At 40.7% G+C, this 25,592-nt stretch overlaps 1 protein-coding gene across 2 annotated transcripts; it reads right to left on the bottom strand.

Moving 5' to 3' along the window:
• Nucleotides 1-503: 503 nt before the first annotated feature.
• On the bottom strand, nucleotides 504-24,248 carry MELK (maternal embryonic leucine zipper kinase). Of its 2 annotated transcripts, XM_079332185.1 has the most exons (18): nucleotides 24,070-24,248; nucleotides 23,870-23,971; nucleotides 23,509-23,594; nucleotides 22,962-23,078; nucleotides 22,295-22,438; nucleotides 20,737-20,805; nucleotides 19,570-19,662; nucleotides 18,427-18,525; nucleotides 14,837-14,905; nucleotides 14,201-14,299; nucleotides 13,147-13,233; nucleotides 11,666-11,794; nucleotides 9,836-10,061; nucleotides 8,064-8,157; nucleotides 7,481-7,649; nucleotides 2,448-2,551; nucleotides 1,202-1,375; nucleotides 504-639 (listed from the first exon to the last, which is right to left on the bottom strand). In XM_079332185.1, the coding sequence occupies exons 2-18, from the start codon at nucleotides 23,931-23,933 to the stop codon at nucleotides 609-611; spliced, it is 1,854 nt and encodes a 617-aa protein (XP_079188311.1). In that variant the 5' UTR covers nucleotides 23,934-23,971; nucleotides 24,070-24,248; the 3' UTR covers nucleotides 504-608. The 2 variants fall into 2 exon arrangements, with proteins under 2 accessions (XP_079188311.1, XP_079188312.1); XM_079332186.1 differs by lacking the exons at nucleotides 504-639; nucleotides 2,448-2,551 and having other exon boundaries at nucleotides 1,211-1,375.
• Between the last annotated feature and the right edge of the window lie 1,344 nt (nucleotides 24,249-25,592).

The following is a 25,592-nucleotide window of genomic DNA, read 5'->3' as shown; positions in this document are numbered from 1 at the left end:
AAGCAGCAACTGGACAACCTGGCATTGAAAACAAAATTGATGGATGCTTCTATCTTGATACAGACAAAATAACTCTCCAGTTCCTGAGGTAAGTCACAAGAGATCAAGCAGATAGCTTTCATTAGCTTTTCTGCCACTGCAAGCTTCCAGCAATGCTCAGCTCTCTTACCCACCCAACCCTTGGGTGGATGTGCCTCAGGCTTTAGTTAAGGGGCAATAATGTGGGGCTTACATGCAGCATGTGGCACTTAACTCCTGTTTAGGAAAAAGGTTCAGCACCTTATCACTTATCTCAGTATTACTAAATATAATCACATAGAGAAAGGCTTCAACATGTGTCTTCCCACTGCTGCTGCTTGGGCTTAGCCTGGTTTCTGCTGTAGCCCAACTAAAGACAGAAATAAACACTCCACACAGCACCCAGCACAAGCATAGGGAGATATGCATCTGTTTTTAAGGTATGATAGCAACCTCCCAACCAACTCCTAAATGTTGTTGCTTAGTTCTGAATATTCAAGTTTTCTTTCTGGTGCTTAAGATCTTTTAAAGGTGTCACTGAATTCCCTGTAGACAGCTGGGTGACAAATGCCTTCTCCATTCAGAACACTTCAAAGGTGATAGTGATTTTCAGAGATCCTCCTATTATCATGTTAACACAAGAGCATCAGAAAGTGCACAAGCTTGTTAAGCATCACTGAGGTTTCATAATGAGACAGTGCAATACTTTATATGGGATCAGTTTAAATCCTAGCACTCTTGACTTCACATTTATTGAAGCCCATCCTATTTTGTACAACACTGAGCATATAGTGTAACTCTGGGAACCACAGCTGTGACTTAGTTAATGATCTCAATAAATCCTACTTAAGCAGAGACAGGAAGAGAATTATGCAAATGACTATTACTGTGCACCATGCACTTGATAACTGAAGACATCCCACAATAAGCTTCAGCACATAAAACCACTACGTTTCTAACCCAGATATGTGAAAAGGCTTACAGAATTTCACTTCAGCAAAATTGCAGTACATTTATTACAAACGTAATATTACAGGAAACATACAGAAGGAGTATGTACAAAGAGGGATGGTTAAAAACCCAAAATGACAGATTTTTCACATATAGCTGTGACTTGTGAGAAAGAATTGCTTCTCTGAAAATACCTTTCTAAAACATCATGATAAAAGGCTCTGCCACTCACACTTGGCAGTTAGATAAGATGTCTTCTATCAGCCTTTTGTAGACCCAGGCATCACCTTTAAGCCGTTGTCGCCGGATACCCACTGCTTCAGGCTTAGTGAGCTGACATACTTCTAACTTAAACTCCATAGTTACTTTACCAAAATCTGACCGTGTTTGACATTTCAGGGTATAACTGTAAAACAGAAGGGAAAACAGAACAATTATTGAACCATTTCATATTTGTTTTGCAATGCTATTTTAAATTAATAGAAACACTTTAAATAAAATATCCCTTTGCCGTTCAGAATATTGTTAAACAGTCCACAAATTAGTCACTTGAGAGGTTTGTGAATACTGCAGCTTCAGGGCACCATATTTATTATTATGTCCCAGATCCAATATGCAGCACCAATCTCCTACCCTGCCACAAGAACCCGTTAGCCAAAGGCCCCATCCTCAGAGCTAGAATGATGGGAAGTTCCCGTGTTTTTCCTAGACAAGAACACTCTCCTTTCTGTTGGCTGTGGCTCAGCTGGTGTGAAAATAGAAAAAACTGAATGCAGAGTTTGAATTATTACAATGGGAGCAGGTGCTGATGTGCAATCCAGCATTCTTCCATAATTTGAGTTTGGAAATGCATCAGAAATACCCACCACTGAAATACTCAAGAACTTGAGAAAATGCATATTGAAAAGTGAGCACAATGGTTATTTAATGAATTGGGAACTCAGAAAATAGTCTTTCAGTTTGATCAAAAGTAAGAACCAATCTAACCAATCACTAGCTTAGTGTAGCTAGTAAATGGTACAAATTCAAATAATCCACAAGAAGGTGTGTGGCTTTTGCACACTTTTTAACATGTATTGACCTCTTGCCTAAAGGCTAATGTCTTTTAACTGCCAAGAATGATACTTTTCCAAAATTGTCCCATTTGGTCATGTGACTATAACTAAAACAACTTTTGGTATTTAAAATTTCTCATGAGACAGACTGATGTGAATTTTTCCTAAGTGTGACACTATTACTATTGGTCTATACCTGTTGGTGAAAGAGCTCTTCTAGAACAGACTTAACATAGTTTTGCACTGTGTGGGCAGGTTTTATTGCACACATTCATTTAGTGTTGTACACTTTCTACAAAGATTATTTTACAATACATCAAGAAACTAAGTCAAGAAACTAAGTTTAAATACTTTGCTCTCTAAGGACTGGACTAGCAACCATTTAGACAAACACAAATTGAACTTGTCATATTTTACACTTACCCCTTCTGAACATACTCGACGTGCTTCTTTGAAAGAACAACGATTATTTCATTCAACAGTTCATCTGGATTCAGCAGATGAGTGGTGGTAATGTTACAGTGTGCCTAAAAGTAGTCAGCTTGTTAAACCAATTAAAGGAATAAAAAACTAAAAATCTCTCTCCTAAAACTGAAGACATTGCAAAAAGTTTTCACTAAGGAAGTTTCAGAACAGCTAACCATGGTGACAAATGCTCCAACAACCCAAAACTATCACCCTGGTGAATGGTCCAGAACTGGGAAATGGCCTAAAGCTGAGACAAAGAGTTTCTGATAACAAGGAACAGGCATAGCACATTGCAACTTTTGATGTATAAAGCAAAGAGATTACTTACTAGTTTTCAATTTACTGTTATGGGGGGGGGGGTTTAATCACATCTAGTATTTAATATAACATTCTTGTGCACTAAATGACCTCTTGAACAACTAGCAGATGGCCAGAGGTCTAGAGAGGAAGTGTAAGACAATTAACATACCAATATGTTCTACTGGTTTCTGAAGTCACAGAAGCAGCCAAGAGGAGACAAGTGAAAAAAGGCTTGAAAAATTAAGAGAGGTTGAGGATGCAAAGTCAGTAGAAGAGTGCTTCTTGTGGTCCTTACAAGGATCTAAATGTACACAACTCTCTGACCTAACTGCTGTAATATAGTGTCTTGCTGTACTGTAACCTAGTGTTTCTACACATGCCTCGGGAATTTTGCATATACTGTAGACAAGAGAAACTGAGGCAGGAGGCTAAAGGTATTTAGAGAAAGAATATCCAGCTTCTGGTTGGTCAGGTTTCTGGACTATTTGCACAGTCTAGTCTCCTGTTTGATTGGCTGGTCAGGTTAGTAATCCAGCATCTTGTCCTAAACATGCATGAGTGACAGACAGCTCTCCGTGTGTAGCAGGTATTCCAGCAGCCAGTCAGCTGAAGGGACACTCCACTGGTTTGTATACAACTGCCCACACCTTGGTAAACAACTTGCCCTCTTTCAGGATGTTTTTTTCAAACATGTTGCTTATAGATTCAAGTACAATTTTTCTCTTGTATAGTTTCCAAAGAATATAAGTTGCATTTGAGTGATGTATACAGAATTGGTAGGAAGGGACCTGTGGAGATCATGGAATCCAATCTCCTTGCCAAGGCGGGGTCTCCTAAAGCAGGTTTCACAGGAATGTCTCCATAGAGGGAGATTCCATGACCACCCTGGGCAGCTTGTTTCAGTGCACTGCTACTCTCAGTGTAAAGCTCTTCCTCATGTTGAGGTTGAACTTGATGTGGTTTGTTTTATGGCCACTGCTCCTCATCCTATCACTGGGCACCACTGAAGGGAGTCTGGCCCCATCCTTCCACACCCCTTTGAGGTATTTATATGGATTGATGAGATACCCTGTCAGTCTCCTCCTCTTTAGACTAAACAGGCTCAGCTCCCAGTCTCTCCTCATAAGAGATGTTCCAGCCTCTTAATCATGAATAAGTGAAAGCTTATGGCTTTCACTGGACCCTCTACAGCAACTCCTTGTGTTTCTTGGCCTCTGGATCCCAGAACTGAACACAGCATTCCAGATGGGCCTCACCTGGGCAGCGCAGAGAGGCAGGATTCCCTCCCTGACCTGTTGGCCATACTCTTCCTCGTGCACTCCAGGATCCCACTGGCCCTTCTGGCCTCCAGGACATTCTGTCAGCTCACAGTCAACTTGTCAGCCACCAGCATCCCTAGGTCCTTCTTCCCAGAGCTGGTGTCTTGTAGGTCAGTCCCAGTTTGTTTTGGTACTTGGTTATTCCTCCCCAGGTGCAGGACCTGTAGTTGCCCTTGTTCAACCTCTTCAGGTTTTCTCCGCCCAACTTTCCAGCCTATCAAGTTCCACTTGAATAACATCAGAGCCTCCAAGTGGATCAGCCAGATCCCCAGCTTCAAGACTGAGGCAAAGGCGGCATTCAATAATTCTGCCTTTTCTGTGTCTCTCATTACCAGGATACCCATCTGATTCAACAGCATTCCCACATTTTCCCTAATCTTACTTTTGCTGTTGATGTACTTGTAGAATACCTTCTTGTTTTCATTGATATCCTTTGCCAGGCTCAATTCCAAGCAGAGCTTAACCTCCTCGCTTGCATTCCTACATATTCTGACAATGTTCCTCTTCTTCCTACATGGCATGTCCTTTTCCTATATCTCATAAATTTCTTTCTTCTATTTGAGTTTTGCTAGAAGCTCTCTGCTCATTGATGCAGCTCTCCTGCGCCTGACTTTTTTATCACAGGGATATGCAGGATTTGAGTTTGGAGGAAGGCATGCCTGAATACTGACCTCCTCTCTTGGACTCCCTTCTCGAGAGCCCCACCCCATGAGATTCCTCTAAGTAGATCTTTGAAGAAGTTGAAGTTAACTCTCTAGAAGTTTAGCGTTCTAGTCTGTTACGACTCTGCTTCCACCACACAGATCCCATGTTCCATTATCTCATGGTCACTACAGTGAAGGTCACTATTATAACATTCACATCTTCATTCAGTCCCTCCTGATTTGTTAGTACAAGGTCCAGCAACACACCTTGACTTGCTGGCTCTTCCAACACTTGTGTCAAAAAGTTATCTTCAATAATTTGCAGGAACTTCCTGGACTGTGAGTGCTGTGCTGGGATTATAGCAAACACCTGCAACAGTGTCAACTATTTTAAGCTTTCCCTTAAATTCTCACCTATAAACTCTCAGCTCATTCACCTGACCCTGGGAAGAGCTCAATATGTTACAGTCAATACGGTCTCTCATGTAATGAGCAAATCCACTACCTCATCACACTGACTTGGCCATCCCTGACAACATTTCAGACACATAAGCTATCCCACCATGTTCTGTCATTGCATTGAGATCATGGCCCTGTGACCACACAGAGATTTCTAATTCTTGTTTATTCCCTGCACTGTACATGTTTGTGGCCAGGCATTTCATAGAGGCAATCAAGCAATTGGGTTGCACAGATGGGATGTAAGAGCAATCACAACAGCCATACACACCTTCAGCATGGTTTACCCTTTGATCCTCATCCTGAGAGGCAGCCAAGAAACATCTGCACTGCACTGGTTAATCTAATCAAGGAGGAAGCAATGACACAAGCCATTCTGAATCCCACTGCTGAATCCTTCAGTCTAAAGTCTGCACTATGCATTTTCTTCTGGCTGTCCCCTTTTCTCTAACTATGAGAGGATGACTTGGCACCAATGTTTTTACTCGCCTCGCCAGGTGTTAATAGTCTTCCTTGATCCTGTCTGTGGTTTGGCTTACAGCACCACTTGTTACCCACTTGAGAAGGTAGTAACAGGTAGCTCTGCATGCTTTTGAGAAGTGGGGGTATTCTCTCACCAACACCATGAATCCTAGTACCTGGTAGGCAGCAAACTTCTTGTGACTCTTTAAAATCAGGCTCCCAGGTGAGTGTCTCTGTGCCCTTTAACAGAAAGTTGCCCACTGCAAATATAACCTTTTTATGCTAACTGTTGGGAGTCAGTTAGTCAGCGGTCTCCGAATTCTTCAGAGAGAAATCAGAGTGCAGGGATTGAATTAAAGCCTTTGGATGCATTGAAGTATATTAAACCACTCACACATAAGGTAGAGGTGTAAGTTTAAGTTTTAGAATAAGTAAGTGAGTAAGTCAGTTCTAGTATGAGCTCTAGTGCTTTTAGTAAGTAAAAGGTTCAAATGCCAGAGTAGAAGTGCAAGTTCTAGTGAAGGTTGAAAAACACTAATGTTTTCAGTGAAGCTCAGGAATGTCATTTTAGACAGTGCTTAGACATAACAGAGCTATAGTAAGAATATTGCTTATATTTTCCAGGTAGAACAAGATAGGTTGAACACACAGTTTATATGTAACCTAGCGTGTTAAGAAACTAGAACTCTAACAGGTTAAGGAGTGGTGGTCTGTGTTTGTATCTTGGCTTGTTGGGCAGATTCTAAGAGCATGCACTGGGGAGAGCTGGTGCTTTTGCTACTGCTTTTTTGCCAAGACTTTTGGCTTTTCTGCTTTTCCTGCAATTGCTTTTCTTTTTGCTTTTGCTTACCATCATCAGTCAACACCCAAGAAGAAGATAGGAGCTGCTGCAGCAACATCAGCTTCCTGAGACCTTTGAATAAGTGCAGCTTCTACTTCTGTTTGGGACTTTTTACCAAAACTTAGCATGGACTTTGATGCCTGTGACTGTGCCTTTTGAAACTGATGTGCTTCTGCAATAAATAACCTTTTAGCAACCATTAGCTACTTTGCTCAATTAAGATAACCCAACAAAGTTGGTGCCCAGAGCACCAGAGGTCTTAACCTCACAGGTAACCTTGCCTGTGGACATCTAAAAACTTTAAATCATCATATGTGTCTTTGGTCTAAATGTTGGACTGTGTAAGTTGAATTTGAGAACTGTTTTTGTGGGTCACAAGGGCTCAAGGTGCCTCCTGCTCAGTGCATCTACTGTAGATGGATGGTTCTGAAACCACAACTGTGTCCATTTCAGCCTCTCAGTTCAGCACAGCCAGAGTTGTTAACTGTGTCTTGTTACTCAGACACCTTTCACAACAGGCCATCAACCTGTGTACACTCTGTACCTTTTCTTCAGTAGAAAGAAGTCAGCATTTTTTTAGTGAGGGCTCTCTGTACAAATAACATGATTAAAAACTGGCCAGTAGGGCTCCTTTAAAACCATGCTGCTTCCTTCACATTTTGTTTAGATGGGCTATAAACAGCAATAAAGGCCAAACGTCTCCCTGGATCTGTTGCCTGAACCCAGACTAACAGATAACTCAATGTGATAACTAGGGCACTGTCATTTTATCAGGGATACTGTAAGAGCACTTTACTGTAGAATTCAGGCAAGAGAGGTCACAGAAGCTTTCACAAAAATGTTTCTGAAGCCACTGGATATTTTCAATTAGGATTACTGTAAGATAATTAATGCATAATTAATGTAATTACTTAATGTTATAATAATACTTGTTCTTATCTAAGACCTCTGCAGCCATCATACCTTAAGTTTCCTTGGACAGTCTCTAGTGCATCGTTTCTTCTTGCTTGGTGTAAGCATTGTGATCACTTTATCTAGGCCTCTTTCAAGACTTCCAAATATTTTGGCTTTTCTCTTCTTTTGGCTGCTATCCACATGTGCAAGGTTGAGATCTAATTCCACTGACTGACACCTGTTACATGAACAAAATAATCAGTTATTTTTCACTCAGGGTTAAAACACTAATTATTTTAAAGATGTCACTAAAATATTACCAGACATGACAGCACAAAGAAAATGAAATCAAATGCAATATATTATAGGAGTTTCTGTTTGAAAGTCTGTTGAAGACATGTGTCTAGAAATTCCAGTTCTTTGGACACCTGGAATATGAAGGCTCCTACATTATGAAAAATAGATCCTATTTAGTTACATAATTTAAAAACTTTTCTCTGCCTTCATTGTTTTCTAGTGACTGTAAAAAGAGGTTTTAGAAAGGTTTTTACCAAGAGAATAGGAACAGCAGCTTGCTGTTGTAACCGGGAGCACATAGATTAAGGTAGTCCTGCTCTAAATAAGGAATGTACACAAATAATTGGACACTTACCTTCTTTCAGGAAGAATCTCAGCTGCTGCCAATTCATCTGCATTTGTTGGGTTAGTGGGTTTCTCTACTGGGGTGACTGCAGTGAACTGACTCTCTGAAAGAAAATGTCCAAACCAAACCAGGTATGTCTTTGAATAAAACTATTTTTTTTCCTTCAGTGACAGTTCCTCATTATTAATAACTTAGCTCTAACATCAGACCCCCTTTTCTATCTCAGATCTATATTTAGGAATTATAAAATATGTTTTTAATGCTGCCTCTATTCTACAAATTAAAACTGTGACTGATTTCCCCAAGGCTCTATAAATCAAACCTTAAGAGCAACCACTGGTGTTCAATACTAGAAATTTGAGGATTAGAATTGCTTTCTTGCTCTGCTGCTGGTCCACAAATAAACACTGAGCAATTCACTGCATTGAGTAGTTGTATTCTTCAGTGATCCATTTCCCCTATATGAAGGGTGTAAGTCTATATAGTCATGGTTAATACACAATGTACATGCTACACAGCCTAAAAAGTCAGTTCTGCAGAGCATGGTTTAAAAGGTGCAGGAGAAAGCAGCAAGTAAAACAATCAGCAAAGAAGTTGTCACAATTAAACTCAACCTAATGTTCAACGTTTCAGCTCTCTACAGAATTGCACCTGGCTTCAGATAAACAACCTCAAAATTTTGAGTGGATACTTCACTTTTCTATTTTCTGAATCAAAGATCTTTCAACACATGAAAGAATTAAGTTTTTATGTTTTATCCTCAGAAATGTCACTAAATAAATGAGCCAGAAATGTTTCTACATTTCCCATTTTGGATAGTATCTCATTTGTTTTCAGACAGATACAAATGTCACACATTACAAGTTATGACATAAAATCTTAAGGTAAATTCATAAAACAGTACTTGTATTGCTATTCTTTATGAATGATCTCATTAAATAGCAGTATGTTCAAAATCCCTTATTCTTCAAATGGGCCTGCAAAGACTTACAGTTCCTGAACAATGCTCCTTAGCAACTGAAATGATAAGAGTTCCCTATTGCAAAGAGCCTTTGGCATTTGAAGGACAGAGTTAGCATTTACAGTATCAACACCAAAACTTTTATGGTAATCATTGAAAGAAATGGTAATGTACATACGGGATATATACATGACTAGACAGGCTGATGACTTAAAATTCTGGTAACTCAGAAAAGCTGACATAATTTAGACAGATTTCTGTGGTCTATTGCATAGCTACAAGACCTACATGCTGTTAACAGAAGCATTTTCACTGCTGTACTGGACTGCCCCTGTGAAAATGCTGATATGCAACCATAAGAAATCCAGAAGTTAGATTTCTCTTAGAAGCAGAATTAAAGCAGATTTAACTAAAAGTATGCTTTTATTTTCATTCAAGGTAATCACAAAGGAAAAATAGTTGAGGAACTTGCAGTCTCAGCCTTCATGGAAAAATGGAACTAGGTGCAAGCTTTAACAAACACAGTGATTGGCTCCAAGTTAGGGTGTACAGAAAGGGGCTCACACATGATAATTGTGAGCAGCAATGACTCCTGTCTCCTGTAAGAAACAGATAAGTAGCATGCCCTGATGCATGGTTAAAACTCTTGAAGCATCCCACCAGATGTTCTGGAAGAACCTGCATGTTGGATAGTGCAAAAAAAATTAAGTGTTCCAGAAACTGATGTGTTGGATAAGAAAATATTGTGCTCATATTTGAGTTTCATTGATTCCCAAGCAACACATATGTTCTAGGATTTCATTAGTTACATCCTACATACCTTTGAAAGCAGGTGCCCTAAGGGGAACGCCTTGTTCCTGTGTTTCAATCTGACTCTTTGCAAAAGGAGTCTTAGGAGCAGGAAGTGCAAAGGGCATTTCATTTCTTAAAGCTGACCCTGTCTCAACATTCTCCTTGTTTTCATGCTTCTTTGATGCCACTTTTCTTGTCACTGGAGTTGACAGTGTGAATTCTGTATCCTCCAGTTGGGCATCAGGCCTTGAGTGCTACAAGAGATGTAATGAAAAGGAAAAAAAGCCATCCTTTGCTGTATTCTGATCACATTCAGGAACACTACAGACAAGGAAATTCAGAAGCAGGGTAAAAATACCATCTAATGCTTGACTATAGAGCAATAGTTTAAAACTCTTCAATACTTCAGATTCCTTCTGTAACTTGCTCATAAGGTTTGCAAGTAATTTGCCATTTCTTTATCAGCTCTTCTAAATTCTTTAGCTTGCACATTTAAGGCTACTTTTCACCAGCTCACCTAAGCACAGCTAGGAGTTTCCATTTGGTTTAATAGCAAAATTTTATTTCCTTGCCAATACAGACAGGCTGCACTCCTTGAGAGACTTATCCAGCTCTAGGCTTGGTCTGAGACCTTATTTGTTGTGCCTTATTTTTTTCCTGTTGGTTTTAAAATCCTTATTTACTCATTTTCTAGATGATCACAGCTCAAGTTTTAATGAAATTACTTACTGCTGGAGGAAGGCACAATGTATGTTCAGCTACATACTTAAAACACTTCTTTATTCCTTTTGAAACTTCACTAGGCTAGGGTCTACCAAGCATTTACACATCCACTGTACCAAACACCTGCTTCATTCCATGACTATTTATACTAAATTTTTCTAACGTAGATTCTTCAAACAGTCAAGTTGTATCTGTAAATTCCATGAATACAAATGCCCAGGGCACTTTACTCCATTCTGGCATATCTTCACACATCACAGTTCTTTCAGACTGAAAATAAATATTCAGTTGAGATTCTACTGCACAATTAAAAGTAAGATTTCATCAGAAAAGTATGCAATTAAAGTCTAAATCTAATTTCTAAGTTCCTAATAATGGAAGTTCCCATGATGGCAACCCAAGTTTTAGACAAGGAATAGAAATTCCTGTAAGATATACAAAACTCCTATAGAATCCAAATCAGAAAAATATTTCCTTTACTCAAAGTAAACAGATTCCTCTCTAGGATTATGTTCTCAAGTAAAAGAGATGGGAAAGAGATGACTCCAATTTGATCACCAGCTCCCATAGTGGTTATGTCATCTCAGAGAACAGTGCCCAATTGATATATCAAAAGATTTTCCTTACCAAATGCAACCCTCAAGGCAGAAAAAAACCAGACAAACATAGAATGCAGTTAGTCATCACAGAACAAGATCTGGAATCACCCAAGCCAGAAAACAGGGGATTTGAGCCCATTAAAAAGGAGGGATTCTGTGCAGCACTTGTTGCATCAAATCCTCCCAGATAGCTATTGCAGTAAAGCCAATGCATAGAAGCACCCCAGCCTCCTAAATCATGTTAATGAGAAGACTGAACTGTAATGCCCAAGACTTTGGCTGACTGTGTACTTCACAGAATAATCTGAGTTGGAAGGGACCCTCAAAGATCACCAAGTCCTAGTCTTAAGTGAATGGGCCATTATGAGGATCAAAACTACCTTGGTGTTATTAGCACCATGCTCCAACCAGTTGAGCTAAACTGAGGCTCCTGCTCTTTCTGATGTTTAGAGCACCAGAATGTTTCTCCAGGTGGAGTTCTGTCAGTGCAGAAGAGTATTTTCAGCAAGGTGCTATCCTGCTTAACTCAAGTTTACCTCAAGGCCTGTCGACCTCATGGTGCTGGCATGCTCTGTCGGACACGGAAACCTTAAACGAACACGCTTGCCACGAGCCTTCTTGGACAGAAGCAACAGGTATGTTGCTGACATGTGGTCATATTTCCACTGTGGGGTCAGGAAGAAAGAAAGAGTATTTTAATCTCCTCTTTGGTAACACTGCAAGTTTCAAGTTGCAAGTTCAGCCTTCTGAGTATTTCTATGTCTCCACAAGTTTTTCTACCTGATATGCAACCCTAATTACACATGAAGAGTAATTTCAGACTTTAAGTGATTTGCATCACATGCCTGAGATCAAGAAAAAGACACTCTGTTGCTTGTTCTTTGCAAGTTAGTTTGTAGTTCATGCAATAGCATGGAAATGCTGGAGTACAAAACTATATACTGAAGTGAATGCAAATGTAATAATTTGATTTATCTAATACTTCAGCCAGAGTATAATTTTTTGGAAGTAACTCCTGCCCATTCTTTCCCAAGTGCCAACTTTTTGCATGATTTTCAACAACTCTGAGTGTGAGAAACACAGATACCACTTTTGACAGGTTTGCAGCATAGCACAATTAGTTTGTGTAACTTACAAGGGATTAGAAGTCTTCCAGTGAAGGACTATGCAAATGCCACAAACTTATTTGGAAAGACTTTCCCCTCTGTAGACAGGTTATTCTGATTATTTGCTATAACTAAAAACAAACCAAGGAGAATTAACTCCACAAATCTCTTTAAGTATCACACACATTTTAAGTCTGTTTCTGCTACAGTTTTGCGGAAAATCCAAGTGTTTTAAAAATTCCTAAACTATTGTCACTGCTAAAAAGTACAAAGAAGCAGAAAATTTGGTTTCAATGAAGAATTCTCAGATTCAGGTAAAACCTGGAGTACACATCACGCTTTAACTCTTTTCAACAGCCTGCCAAAGTGATTGCTAACATTTGCATAATGCTTTTCAAAGTATTCAGTTCAACTTTTGTCATTTGTAATCAAAAATGACTAAACATACTCACTGTTTTTAAAAAACCTGTGAATAGTAACTCAAAAAGGCCCTGCATTTTGTAGACTGCCTAGGTATTGGTCTGATTTTTTTTTTTTCTACTCTTTATTGAACCATTTCAAAGCAGAGTTAACCCAGCAAATGTGGTTCAACTATAAATCTCTACAAGTCTATTCTGACTTTCAGGTTCAGAAAGATTTTACCACAGAAAATAACAGTAAGATTTAGAAAACATGAAGATCAAATTATCAATTAAAGGAGGAAAAAAACCCCCAAATTTGAACTTCCAGTAGCTTGAAGTTGCAGTACAGTTCTAGCTAGAGTTGTAGCTAGAGTTTTGCAAGGGCTCCTTAAATCTGAAAAGTAAAATGTCTTACTTTGGAATATATAAGTATTGGTCTGATAACACAGTACATTTATTTACTCTATTACAGTATTTAATTACTGTAAATTACTGACATAAATTTCTTACCTCTGTTATTAATTGCAATATAGTATCCCTGCTCTGCTCATGAAACACAGAAAGCTCTGTTACACAGTCCTCATCAAGATGACCCAGCTGTAAGAACACAGTGGATATTGAAATGTGAGGTTTGTTTTCCATTTGCCCCATAATCTGTATCTCATGGTGACACTTGTGAAACTCAGTGGGCTGAGTTGATGATTTTACACCTTGTATTTCAAATCTTTAGCATCACAGCTAAACATTGTAGGAACAGACTGAAAAAGTCATGCAACTTCAACAGCTTCACAGCCTGGATCCTCACAGGTTAGAGGCAATAAATTCAAATAAGCCAACCAAAAGCAGGTAAGATTTTACTAGAGTGGAAGCTATGCTTTCCTCTGCCTATAAGCATCCAAAGCTACAAGCTATGCCCGCTTCTACCACAGGCAGCTTGCACTTATGGTGCAATCACAAAGGGTTCTTTACCTAGGGTAGCAGTGGCATCTAGTGGCAATGGGAAGCACTGGCCATCAACATGCAGCAACTTTCTCAGCCCTTTCTGCTGACAGACAGATTATTTTTGTTTTTTCCTCTCCATGCTGCCTTCATCTCTCGCACAAGTAAAACAAGTGACAGAGAGACAGAATAAACTTCCAATGAAATTAGAATTTTTATTCAAATTTTAATTGAGGAAAACATACAAGATAAACTATAGCCACATCTAGCATGCCCTTCAGAATATTTGTGTTTTGCACATTAAACAAAGCAGTGATCAAACAGTCTAAAGAAGGAGCTGGTCATTCATATGTGAAAGTACTTCACTTTTTGTTGAGAATTCAATTACTCTGCAGATTCAGCTGCAGAATAGGATGAAAACACATCTGAAATTTCTCCTCAAGAGAAATCAAGAGCAAGTAATAATAAGAGCAAGTAATATGTAATAAAAGAATCAGAAAATAAACACAACCATCTCAAAGTTTATCTTGTAACAAATAATTTCATACCACGCACTATGAGGATGGTACTAAGACAGCAAATATTACGTGAAATGCTTTAGTATCTATTTGACTAGAGTACTTACTGGGTATTTACTTTGCCACTGAATAGCATCAGGAAAACCTTGCATGAGCCAAGGGTGACTTAACAGTTGTTGGACTGTAATCCGCCTCTTTGGGTCGACCTGGTGGGCCATAAAAATCAAAATGATACTCAAATTGTGGAGAAAAAGTGAGGAAACAATTGATTGTCTACACAGAAGGTTAGGGTGGTTAGGGACAAAACCAGAAACCAATACATTTCAGAGCTTCACCAAAAAGAAGCTCACACTCAAGGATCTTAGTTGCTAAGAGCAAATATAGAACCTACACTTACAATAGGTCTCCTAGGGATACACAGCATGGGCTAGATTCCTTAGGTGTAGCCCAAAAGTATATTTAGGCTACAAAAAAGCTTGGGTTTTTTGGTTGTTGAAGAACAACAAAACACATGCTGTTTGAAGACTTTGTTAAACCATGTAAACTCTGTTAATTATTTTTGCAATCAAATATTTCTCCTAAGATGTTTGGCTGAAGGCAATGATAATCTTTTCTTCATAAATTTGTAAGATCAAACTTATTTTTAAACACAGAATGTTTTTTAAATATTTCATTGATGTAATGTTTTGAACAAATTTTGAACAGTACTTTACACATCTATTAAACAGAAATAATACCTTTACCTGCAACATTTGGTCAAGGAGCATTTTACTGCTAGGAGAGAGCCAGCTTGGAGTACTGTATTTTCCTCTCTGAAAAAAAAGAAGGGGATTTAGAACTAACACTGAACTTCAAAAGGAACTATTAAATTGCTTGTACAATAGTGACATCTGTGCTTCGTAAAAAAAAAAGAAGAGCAAGGTGATGTGACTCAAAGAATGACTCGCATAAATGTCATGGCAGTACTAAAACCTTAATGCAGTAGCATTAGTAGGAAAATACCATGTTTGAATCACTAGCTACAGTTTTCATCTATTCTGCTTGTGTGACACTTAATCTCCACCCACTTCTACACCAAACCTGCTTCTTTCTCCATTGCCTTGGTTCATCATCTCAACTCAGTACTGGAGTTCTAGAAGTGCTAGAATGACTGATATTAGAACCTCGTAATGTGAAGATTCTATGAAATCACTACTTTCAGACACTAAAAGTACACCATCCTCAGTATTAGGATATTATTTTTGAACAGGTTACATCCAATGCTAGACTTTCAGTCTCATGTAGTAGACAGGAGAAAGGTTACAGATGTAGCAAGTGAGATTTTTTCAAACACAATTATTTACCATTGTTTTTCTTTAATTTTTGATTAGAAGAAAATGAAAACAACTCCCAGATGTGAGGTGTAACAATAGATAGAAATCAAACCAAATTCACTGAGAATTATTTATTTCTGAATGAATATTGAGACAAAAATAAAAATTAGTAAAAAGTCATTGTCAACTAACATAACCATCATTTTGTGATGGCAATTTTCTTTCTAGAGACAAATGCCTTAATAACAAAACAGTATTATATGCAGCAGTGTTTCTAAGCACAGTATGCATTGCATTGACATCGCAGATTAAATACTTTAAATTACATCTTTACAGACACTATTACTAAGTTATTTAGGAATAGTTCTGTAGGCTGTTTTACAACACAGCTTTATAATTAAACTAAATAACACAGGTAATCTACATTTTGTTCTTAGTGTATCACTAAAGAACTTAGAGCAATTCTCATCTATTGTACTGTGGGCAATACTGGATGGTAAAAAGGTTGTGATATCTGCCAGGCTCTTAAGGTCAAACCAGTAGTTAGAACACAGCTCAGTTTTTCCAGTCCAGAAGTCAAATCACTGATTCACAAATGAAGAGATGTTTTGCATGTAAGCCATATGATTTCAATTAGACTCAAGCAGCAGATTTGACATAAAGCAACAGGTTTGAGAGGAGATTATAATAAATTTAAAATGTGTGAAACTAAATTCCACAATAGTGGGTGTCGTCATTTGAAACAATTTTCAATCCACAACCACATAAAATTAAAACAAATTCAGAGGGGAAATAGCAAGTATGCCTCTTAACACCTGCAACATTATTAGCTTTTGACTGCTTCCAGACTAAGCTTTAAAACCCCATTTGTTGTTTCAGCTCACTTCAACGCATTCCACTGGCAGACACTGCATCACTCCAAACTCAGATCATAGTGTTCTTGGGGTGACTTTGTGATGTTGAATTGTATCCCCATTTGTCTGTTCAGCCCAGAAACAAGTTCTGTACCTTTCAGGTCAGATTTGAGAGTGGGGGTGGGGGTGGGGGGGAAGGAGAAGCGGTGGAATGTCAGCAGCAGTCATTGTCAAAACACAGAGAAGGAGTTTCATTGCTTCCTCTCCTGGACTGTGTCACTGCAGGAGAGCTCTCCTTTGCTTTTAGTTAGCTTTCGACTAACTGAAGCAGAGCAGTCCCCTGGAAAGCTTTTTTCCTTGTTTCCTGGAATTATTTGAACCTGTTCTGGACTGGGGACGCAGGGGAAGCAGCAGGAGCTGCACCTGCGGGCACCGGGCCTGGTCTCTGTAGCGGCATTTTGCAGCACGGAGGGACTGAGAAGAGACTGAGCCGAGCTACTGCCCACAGCAGACTTTCTGAATTTGTCATCCCTTCGGAGCAGCGAGAGGTTGTGCTGTTCAGTATTGTTCACTTTATTTGTGCTTTGCCTGTTAGATAAACAGGTTTTTTCCACTTGTCTCTGAGAAAACTTTTTCCTGGAGTGGTTGGGGAAGGGGCGGTTTGGGTTTGCTTCCTGGGGGGGCAGGGGGGACCTTTGGAGGTTTTCTCCTAAATTTGCCTTACACCAGAACAATAGTTCTTGTACATGCTGGACAATGATAACTACACAAATCATTTTCTATATTCCTAATTAAAGTCCTCATTTCACATCTGAGTTATCTGCTCAGTGAATGCCTTAAGCAGTTGGATCATTTACCAGGTTCTGCATCCTGATGTAATGAGCACCAAAAATGGTTTTGTCAACCTATGACAGCATGCTTACAAGTGGACACATTCTCAGTGTACCTTCTCAATATCTACCTTCTGGGTAGACAGCACAGTTGACACCACGAACAGAGAGGGAAAAGCAGCTCAAGTCTATTGACAACCCAGGTGCTTCCACTTCATAGCAATTTTACTGAGAATCTTCAAGTGCTTGCTAACATTATGTGGACAACACTCCTAATCATATGGTTTCATTTAGGCAGCCTTGCAAATAGAAGGAGTTGGGCTTGATGAACCATTTTGCTCTCTTCCGACTCACGACATTCTATAACTATATGAGTTGGGAAGTCATGTACTTTTAATGGCATCTCATCTAAACATTTTACACACCTTTACACAATCAATTTGCAAATAGTCTTTGCTTATTCTTTCCCTTTTAAAAATTATTTAAAGTTCTCTCCAACAACTCAAACTAAGCTTCTTAGAGATCTTCTGTCAAGGTACTCATTTGTACTCCAATTCCAGATTAAAAATCCACATTCTTTGATGAAATAATCAGGTGCTTTATAGAGCTCAGACTGTTACACACCCTGAAAATGTCTCCTGTGCAAACCAGTGTCAGCTGTCCCCTTCCAAAGTAGTCCTTGAATACTCTCAAGGAGAGTTTTTTGGTGTTGTTTCAGCCATAACAGACTCTTGGTGAGAGAAGAATAAGGTAGAGAAATCCAAAGCCATTACTCTACACTGCTGCTCATCTTCCCACTCAGAGCAAGCTTTATGAACCAGATTTTTATGGCAGCTCAAAAGTGGCTGGCAGAGGTGTATGTGTGATGAGGAAAAGCAGCTGTTTAGTCACATCAAGAGGAGTTTACAGGGAAAGAACCAATTACTTATTTATACTATTTACTATTTATTTAACTCTTTTTGGAGGAGGAATGTATAATAGCAAGTGCAGAATCCCACTTTTCCTAGGAATGAGAATAACTGACATTCAAGAGTATTTTTAGTAATTTTCACAGAGAAGACAGATAAACACTCAGATATAAAAAGTCCAGCCCACTGGCAAGAAAAAGCTTTTTCTGAAACTCACTTTTCTACTGTATCATAGGGCCAAGCTAGAATACTGCATAGGCTGAGGGAAAACAGAAACAAATCCACAAAATACTGATCAAAAGAGAAGTAAGGCGTAACAAAATTCATCAGATAAGCCTTTTTTTTCTCAAACCAGAAAGCAAAAAAAAATCTCCCATAATGTTTAATGATTCCTGTTCCTCATGCATTCCAGTATCATCAATACCTACCATGATCTTCCTGTAGACAGCCATGACATTATCATCATCAAAGGGGAGGAAGCCACACAGCAGAGCATACAGCAATACTCCCATACTCCAAATATCTGCCTAAAAAATATAAGTGAGAGTTCACAAAACTCATCTGTCTACAATGGCTTAGAGACTGATCACATTTTGGCAAAGCCATATGCAACTTGTGGAAAGTAGGTTCCTTAATTTTGGACAGAACAATTATAGTCTAAGTGAAAGCACACAATTTTCAACTCACTGAAACTAGAGCACTAGTAAAACCATTACCCTTTTCCTTACATCACCAAATTGCTGCATTACTTTCAACTTTCAAGGATTTCACTTACAAAAAGGAAATAAAATTCATCTGGAGGGATTTTTTTTTACTCGAAAGTATTAGTGATTATGACAACTGTCAGTACAGTTACAATCAGCTTTAAAGCACCACTGTTTCTTCTCTGAATAAACATGACAAGGTCTAAGTGCCTCATAACTTCCACCTCAATTATAATAATACAGGAGGTCTGAAAAGCACTGACTTTGTGGAAAACAACAACAAAAAAAAAGCAAGACTGAGGGACAGTGGTACAAAGGAGGTAAAGGACAAAAGACTGTCTCTATTCAAAGGCACAGAAATTAGGAAGTTTCAGGAGTTCGCAATTGCAGCATTTTGAAAGGATTGGCAAGGGTACATACAGATCCCAATGCTCTCTACATAGAATCAAAGCTGGAAAAATGCCACTTTAATTTTACTACACTGCACAGTACAAGAACAAGTTTTCATACAAGATTACAAAGGCAAAGTATGCAAGATCCTGCACAGAAATTTGCAACAACACTTGGATAATTAATAGAGCAAATTTCTGCTTAGAATAAAGTAGTAGAAGGCAGTTATTTTTTGTAGAGCAACTCCTGGGGCAGTGAAGGATTAGTCAGAGATGATGAAACCAGGTGCAAAAACTGTGGTCAGGGGCTAATCTAGGCTGTGACTGCTTTTAGTCTCAGACCTTCTGAGAGCCACTAAGGCAGCATGACATTGAAGAAAGAAGATATATACCAAAGGAGTATATCTGAATCTCACTACATTTAAATACATGACGCACAGGATAAAAATCCACCCTAATGCACAATTGTATCACCTACCTCTGAGCCAATGTATGCTTTGCCCTGAATCAGCTCTGGTGCTGCATAAGCTGGGCTTCCACAGCAGGTGTTCAGATGATAATCAAGGCCACCCTATAACAGGACAAAACTGATGACAAAGAAACATTTGCTCTAACACAAAAGGTGTCTTTTAGCAACAACATATTAGAGGCCTCAGAGGCTTCATTTTCCAATGCTGTATATATACAGTCACCTAAAGTATTGATTTGGTATAATATATGCCTTCACCAGGCAAAAACTGTCCAAGACCAAGAGAATCCTATAAATGTTCAGGTCCCAAGCTGCTCCCTCACATGTTATCCCAGCATCCTTTTCTTCAGCTCCTCCTGCAATACGAATACTTCCCTTTGTGACCAGAAAGAAAACAGATGGAACTTGGGAATCAGTAATCCAAGAGCTACTGGGTATGAGGCTGGTTGGATATTTATATCAATATTAAGGCAATAATTTAATAAAAAGCACTAAAATGCTTCCATATTAAAAATGTGTTATTCCTTAGCCTGGGCTTTTTTCTAAGTAGATCACAGTAAGATGACATTGTATCACAATGGTGGTCTAATACTCCAATTTCCTGTAGGTCCTTTAACTTGACTCAGCTAAAACAATCAGAGGACTTTGAATCAGTAAGATCTTCCTATTAAATTCCTTCTTCACAGCACTCATCTCATATGTGAAGATGACAAACAGAGCAGCAATGTAGAAATCAACTTTAAACTTGTTAAACAACTCAGTACAACCACGTGGATCCAGAGGCTTTGTAAAGGTAAGGGAAATCTATTTGATTTGATCTCCACACATAGACAAGTCCTATGAAAATTACATAAGCTATTGAAAACTACTGGGGGCAAATGGACTCCAACATAAGTTTTACTTTGTGCCAGTAGATATTCTACACACAAGGTAATTTGTGCCTTACATTGTGATGAAAAATCAATTGTAACAAGAGAAAAACTGATATTTTGCCCAGAAAATATAAAACTGTCTCACACTATTAAGGCCCTACCAAGCAATTAGCAGTGGGACAACTACACCAACAGCTCAAATTCAGGGCAAGACACTGCACTGCACCCTGAATTCATGCCTGCAGTTTTTATGTGTGCAATGTAGCTGATTAAGCTCTGCTATGAGAGCAACTGACACCCTTACCTTTGGCTTTGCACAAAGTCCAAAGTCTATCAGCTTCAGATTATGTTCCTCATCAATCAGCAAATTTTCCTGGTAAAAGAGAAAGTGGTAATGAATTCATACATAATGCCAGATATTCAAGAAACCACATTTTCTTTTACCCTTTTTCTTCTTGCCATTACCAGCCATAATTCACCTAAAGATCTCTTCTGGAGGTTTTGCCTGTTGTTATATATCCTATATTCCAGATAGGGAGTACAAGTTCCTATCTGCTCAAAAAGGTATAGGGGGCTACTAGACAGAAAGCAAAAACTATGAGGTAACAGCCTGCTCTGACAGCCAGTCATATCCCAGATGGTGTGAAAAGAAGCAGAGCTGGCAAAGTGGGGGAAACCACTTGCCCTCGGTTCACAACAGTGAGAACAGCACATTCAGTTTCTGCCCACCCTCTAGCACAGGCAGGACACCAAACTGAGGTAAGCCCCATGATGGACATCAGCCTGTCCAGAGTGCTGGAGCACTTCTTCCATGAGGAGAGGCTGAGAGAGATGGTTTTTCAGCCTGCAGCTTCAGTGGAGACCTCATAGCAGCCTTTTAATTCCTACAAAGGGGGCATAGAGACAGCACTAGCCTCTCCACAGAAGCATATGGTTGGATGATTACAAGTCAACAAGCACCAGGAGATATTCAAACTGGTACTAAGAAAAAGCCTTTCTCACAAAAAAGGAAGTGAAGAGCTTAACAGGTTTTCCAGCAACATTATGGTGCCTCACCCTAGCGAGAGGTCCAACATGTGACTGATGAAGAAGTTTAGTCTGACACTGTTTTAAACAGGAGATAAAAGCAGAAGTCACTAGAAGTCCCTTCCCAACAAAGTTATCTCACAATCCTATGAATCTATCAGTCTCCAATCCAAATCCTTCCAAGAGGGACACAGAAGGCTTTGCTTGGAGAGAAGTTTTTTGGAGACAAGGATTTAATGAGCTGTCTAGTAAAATGCTTGTACCCTAAGAATTTGCTTTTCTCAGTTATCAGTGTCTCTGAACATGCAAACTTCTAACCCCTTCTAGGAGAAATAGTCTCAAGGCTTTCATTCCTTAAATCCATGCTTAATTCTTGTGGTGACAGCAAAGCCACAGGATCAGTCTTGTGGCATATCCCTCCTCCTGCCCAGTCCTCATTTGTTTACTTTGCAGGTATCACATTTTTCTTTGTTTGTCAGAACAGTTTGCACCGTTACAGAGAGGAACCATATCAACTCTCCTTGGGTACAATCTGGAATAAAGGGGATAGCAAAAATGCCTAACCAACAGTCAAAATCAAATCTGTGTCTGCACCACTCTCAACTGAAGTGCACTGTTCTGCTTCTCTTCCAGAGGAAGCTTCTTCCTCAGATACAGCTACGTCCAGCTCAGTTGAGGAACAAAGCAATAAGTAGCAATAATGCTTTCAGCAAAAGTTAACTAAAGAGCCCTAAGAACAGCAGAACAGAGAAGATAACTCACACCAGGCCCCTTAAGAGAAACAAAAGTGGGTTTTCATCATTATTCGTGCAAATCTGATTACTGTTCAGACTTACTGGTTTGAGATCCCTGTGGGCATATCCCTGACTGTGCACATAAGCAATTGCCGAAACAATCTGACGAAAAAATATGCGAGCTTCCTCCTCAGAAAGGTGGTCCTTAGAAATTATGTAATCAAACAGCTCTCCTCCAGGACAGTACTGCATGAAAGCAGGAAGAAAAGAATACATTTGGGATACAGTCATGAAATGTCAATATGAACAAGGGCATTGGGCAGCAAGAAGGCACTCTTCTCTTTCTCTCCCTCTGCTTAATCCCAGCAGCGCCCAGGCATGTCCCAGGCCAGTGTGCAACAGATCCAACAGCCCAAGAGCCCAACTTGCCCAATGCTTGCCACAGCCATTTCAGAGTACCAGCACAGGTGACAGAAGCTGCCCAAGATGTGACAACTTTGTGGCACTTCTCAGGTCCCTCATATCCTGCTAGTGCTGTTTTATGGAGTGAGAGGTGGGAATTAAAGTCAATTTTCTTACTTCAAACAGTGAAAAGTGGCTTTTACAATGAGACAGAACACACTGTCAGCTTCATTTTTAAACTACAGCACCTTGGACACACTTATCATTGAGATGATTTTCTAAGAAATGTCTCATTTGGACTCTGCTACCACCTACTGCTACAGCTAAACCCAGAGACCTTTGCCATAGCAGAAACACCATTCCTTACCTCTAAAACCATGAATATTTTCTTGGGTGTCTCAACCACGTGATACAACCTGCAAATGTGCTGGTGACTCAAGTCCTTCATGGCATCAATTTCTAATTTAACACGAGGTAAATCATCCTAAAAGATCACAACAGCAAGGTATGAAATAGCCAAGTAGTTTGACAGCCTGTACATCACAGTAAGCCTGCACATGAGAACTGCTCAAATTCAAACCAGCACCAGCTCTGTCACTTGCTCACCTGCCCTCCTCACACTGGTCAGTAAAACCCAAAGGAGCAGATGTACAATGCTACTATTCTCATCAGCACTCCACTTGACTTACAGTACTTTATTTAGTTATTTACTACTTAAAGCTGTAACTGTATCAGTTTTACAGCCAGAGAACATTGCCCTCTCCACATGAGGGCACAGAACTTCTGGTGCCATTAAATTCTTTCAAGACTACAGCATCTACCTACCACTAGCCCACAGTGATATGTCACATCCATGCTCCTGAGAACTCCACAGAAACAGCACATTACCAGCTCTGAAGGATCTTTTGGATTACCTGTAAAGCAAGCTTGTCCATGATTTTTATTGCAACTTTTTCACCAGTGAGACGATGTCGTGCGAGTTTTACTTTTGCAAACCCACCTGGAATTTAAAACAGAGATGCATAAAGCTCTGCATGGTGAGAAGCTTTCTCACCAAGACCTGAAGCAAATACTATATGCACAGTATATAACATCACTGCTAGAGGAAAAAGCAGTTGCTGCCCCCCTCCAGTTACACTTCCACAGCTGTGCCCCGCAAAATACACGGAGAAAACATGACCCGCAGACTCTGAAGTAACAGTTGATCTCTCAGCTAAACATCGAGGTGAACGGACACATCACGCACACTTGTTTGCATTCACAGACTGAGCCCACCTGTGCCGACTGTTCCGTGTAATTCATAGTATTTGAGAATTTCCTCATAGTCGCCTCCGGCCATTCTGCGACCCGCAGGACACGGATGGCTCTTCTCAGCACCTGCAAGGGGAGACCGCAGATTGCGCTCATGCTCTGGGCATGGGATCGGCTCAGCAGCAGCCTCCGGGGACGGCGGAGCGGCTGCTGATCCCATAGACCTGTCACGGCTGCCCGGCCACAGCCGCGGAACGCTGCGGTCTCGGGTCAGAACGACCAGCAGACCTTCGAGTCCTACCCGGTTTTTTGGGGCGCTGCCGTCAGGAGCCCCCCGAGTGTTAGCCTGTGCCGAGGCAGGGACCCCTCAGCGCAGCAGCCCGCAGAACCGTTACCGTTCAAATGCCCCGCTTCCGGCCGCCGCGATCGGAACGCCAATCCCCGCGCGCCGCCAAGCCGGAACGGGCAGGGAGAGCGGGCGCACCGGAAGGAGCCAGAGCGGCTGGTGCTGCTTCAGCGGGGCGGTGTGTGCTGCCGGCGGGCTGGCTGCGGCGGGCCGGCCTCAGCCCAGAGCGGTCCCTGCGGAGCCGGGAACAGCGTCCGCCTCGGGCAGAAGGCGCGCAGCCGGGGCAGCGGCCGGGCCCAGCGCCGGCGCGGGCAGAAGATGGCGGCCGGGGCCGTGGCTGCGAGCCGCGGTGCCTCCCGCCGCTCCCCGCGGGCTGCCGCAGCCCGGCCGGCCGAGGTGCCTGTCCCGGCACCGCTCCTGGGCCTGCGGCGCCGGCCTGCCGGGGCACGGTGTCTCTCCGCGCCGGAGCAGCGCCCAGCAGGCGGCAGTCTCCATGGCGAGGCATGTGTTTAGATAAGTTTTGCTCTGTACACGTGAAGAAACTCACTAGTTTGTACCCCCATCTGCCAGCTATATAATGAGGCAGGAAATGTGACGGGGAGAGAGTGGGAAATATGAGTGGAATAACAGCAGGAAACGTGAGGGACGAAGTGTGAGAAACATCGGGGAAAAGCATGAGTGGAAAAATGCGAGGACATCTGAGGAGAGAATAAAGGGCAAGGAAACAGTACGGATAAAGTGCAAGAAGGGCGGAGGGGAGGGGAAGTATGGCAAATTTGCGGGGAGAAGGGCAGGAAACATGGTGAGAAAATTGGGTTACAAAATCATGAACGTTTATCAAGATGTCCACAGCAAAACCAGCCTATGTGGTTCCCTCAGGACTCTGCACAGGCTCAGGGCTCGCCATATCTCCAGGGACTAGCCTGGCCCTGGCAACAGGGCACTAATTCTCTGTCCATCCATGTGCTACCATGCGGAGGCACTGAACAGTCTGTCCACAGCCTGCAATGTCCTCCTGAAGCACGATGGCTGTTGCTGGCAAAAGCAAAAAAAAAACCTGCTTGCTGGGGGCATAGACTTCCATCTGGCAAGGCAAGGCTTGGACTGGTATGTGGCTGTACAGGCAAAATGCCTGTGCCTCTCAAGAAACAGTATTAGAGAGCCACTTTTTTCTAGAAGAACATCATCTTGTTCTCTTGGGACAGGTTTTTGTCGCTTAACTCTTCTCCTTAGGACAGGCCCTGGTGAATATGTGTGGGATGAATGATAAGAACTAGAAACATCCACTCTTCTTGCTTTTATGTAGTTGTTTTCCCTCTCCTACTGACTGGCTGTGTAATTGATCCTAAAATTTGTGCGCAGGAGAAACATAAAAACTCAAGTGTGTTTAGTAAAAAAGAT

Source organism: Erithacus rubecula (genome assembly GCF_903797595.1).
Source record: "Erithacus rubecula genome assembly, contig: scaffold_173_arrow_ctg1, whole genome shotgun sequence".
NCBI lineage: Eukaryota > Metazoa > Chordata > Aves > Passeriformes > Muscicapidae > Erithacus > Erithacus rubecula.
This window is presented reverse-complemented; position numbering and strand designations above follow the sequence as displayed.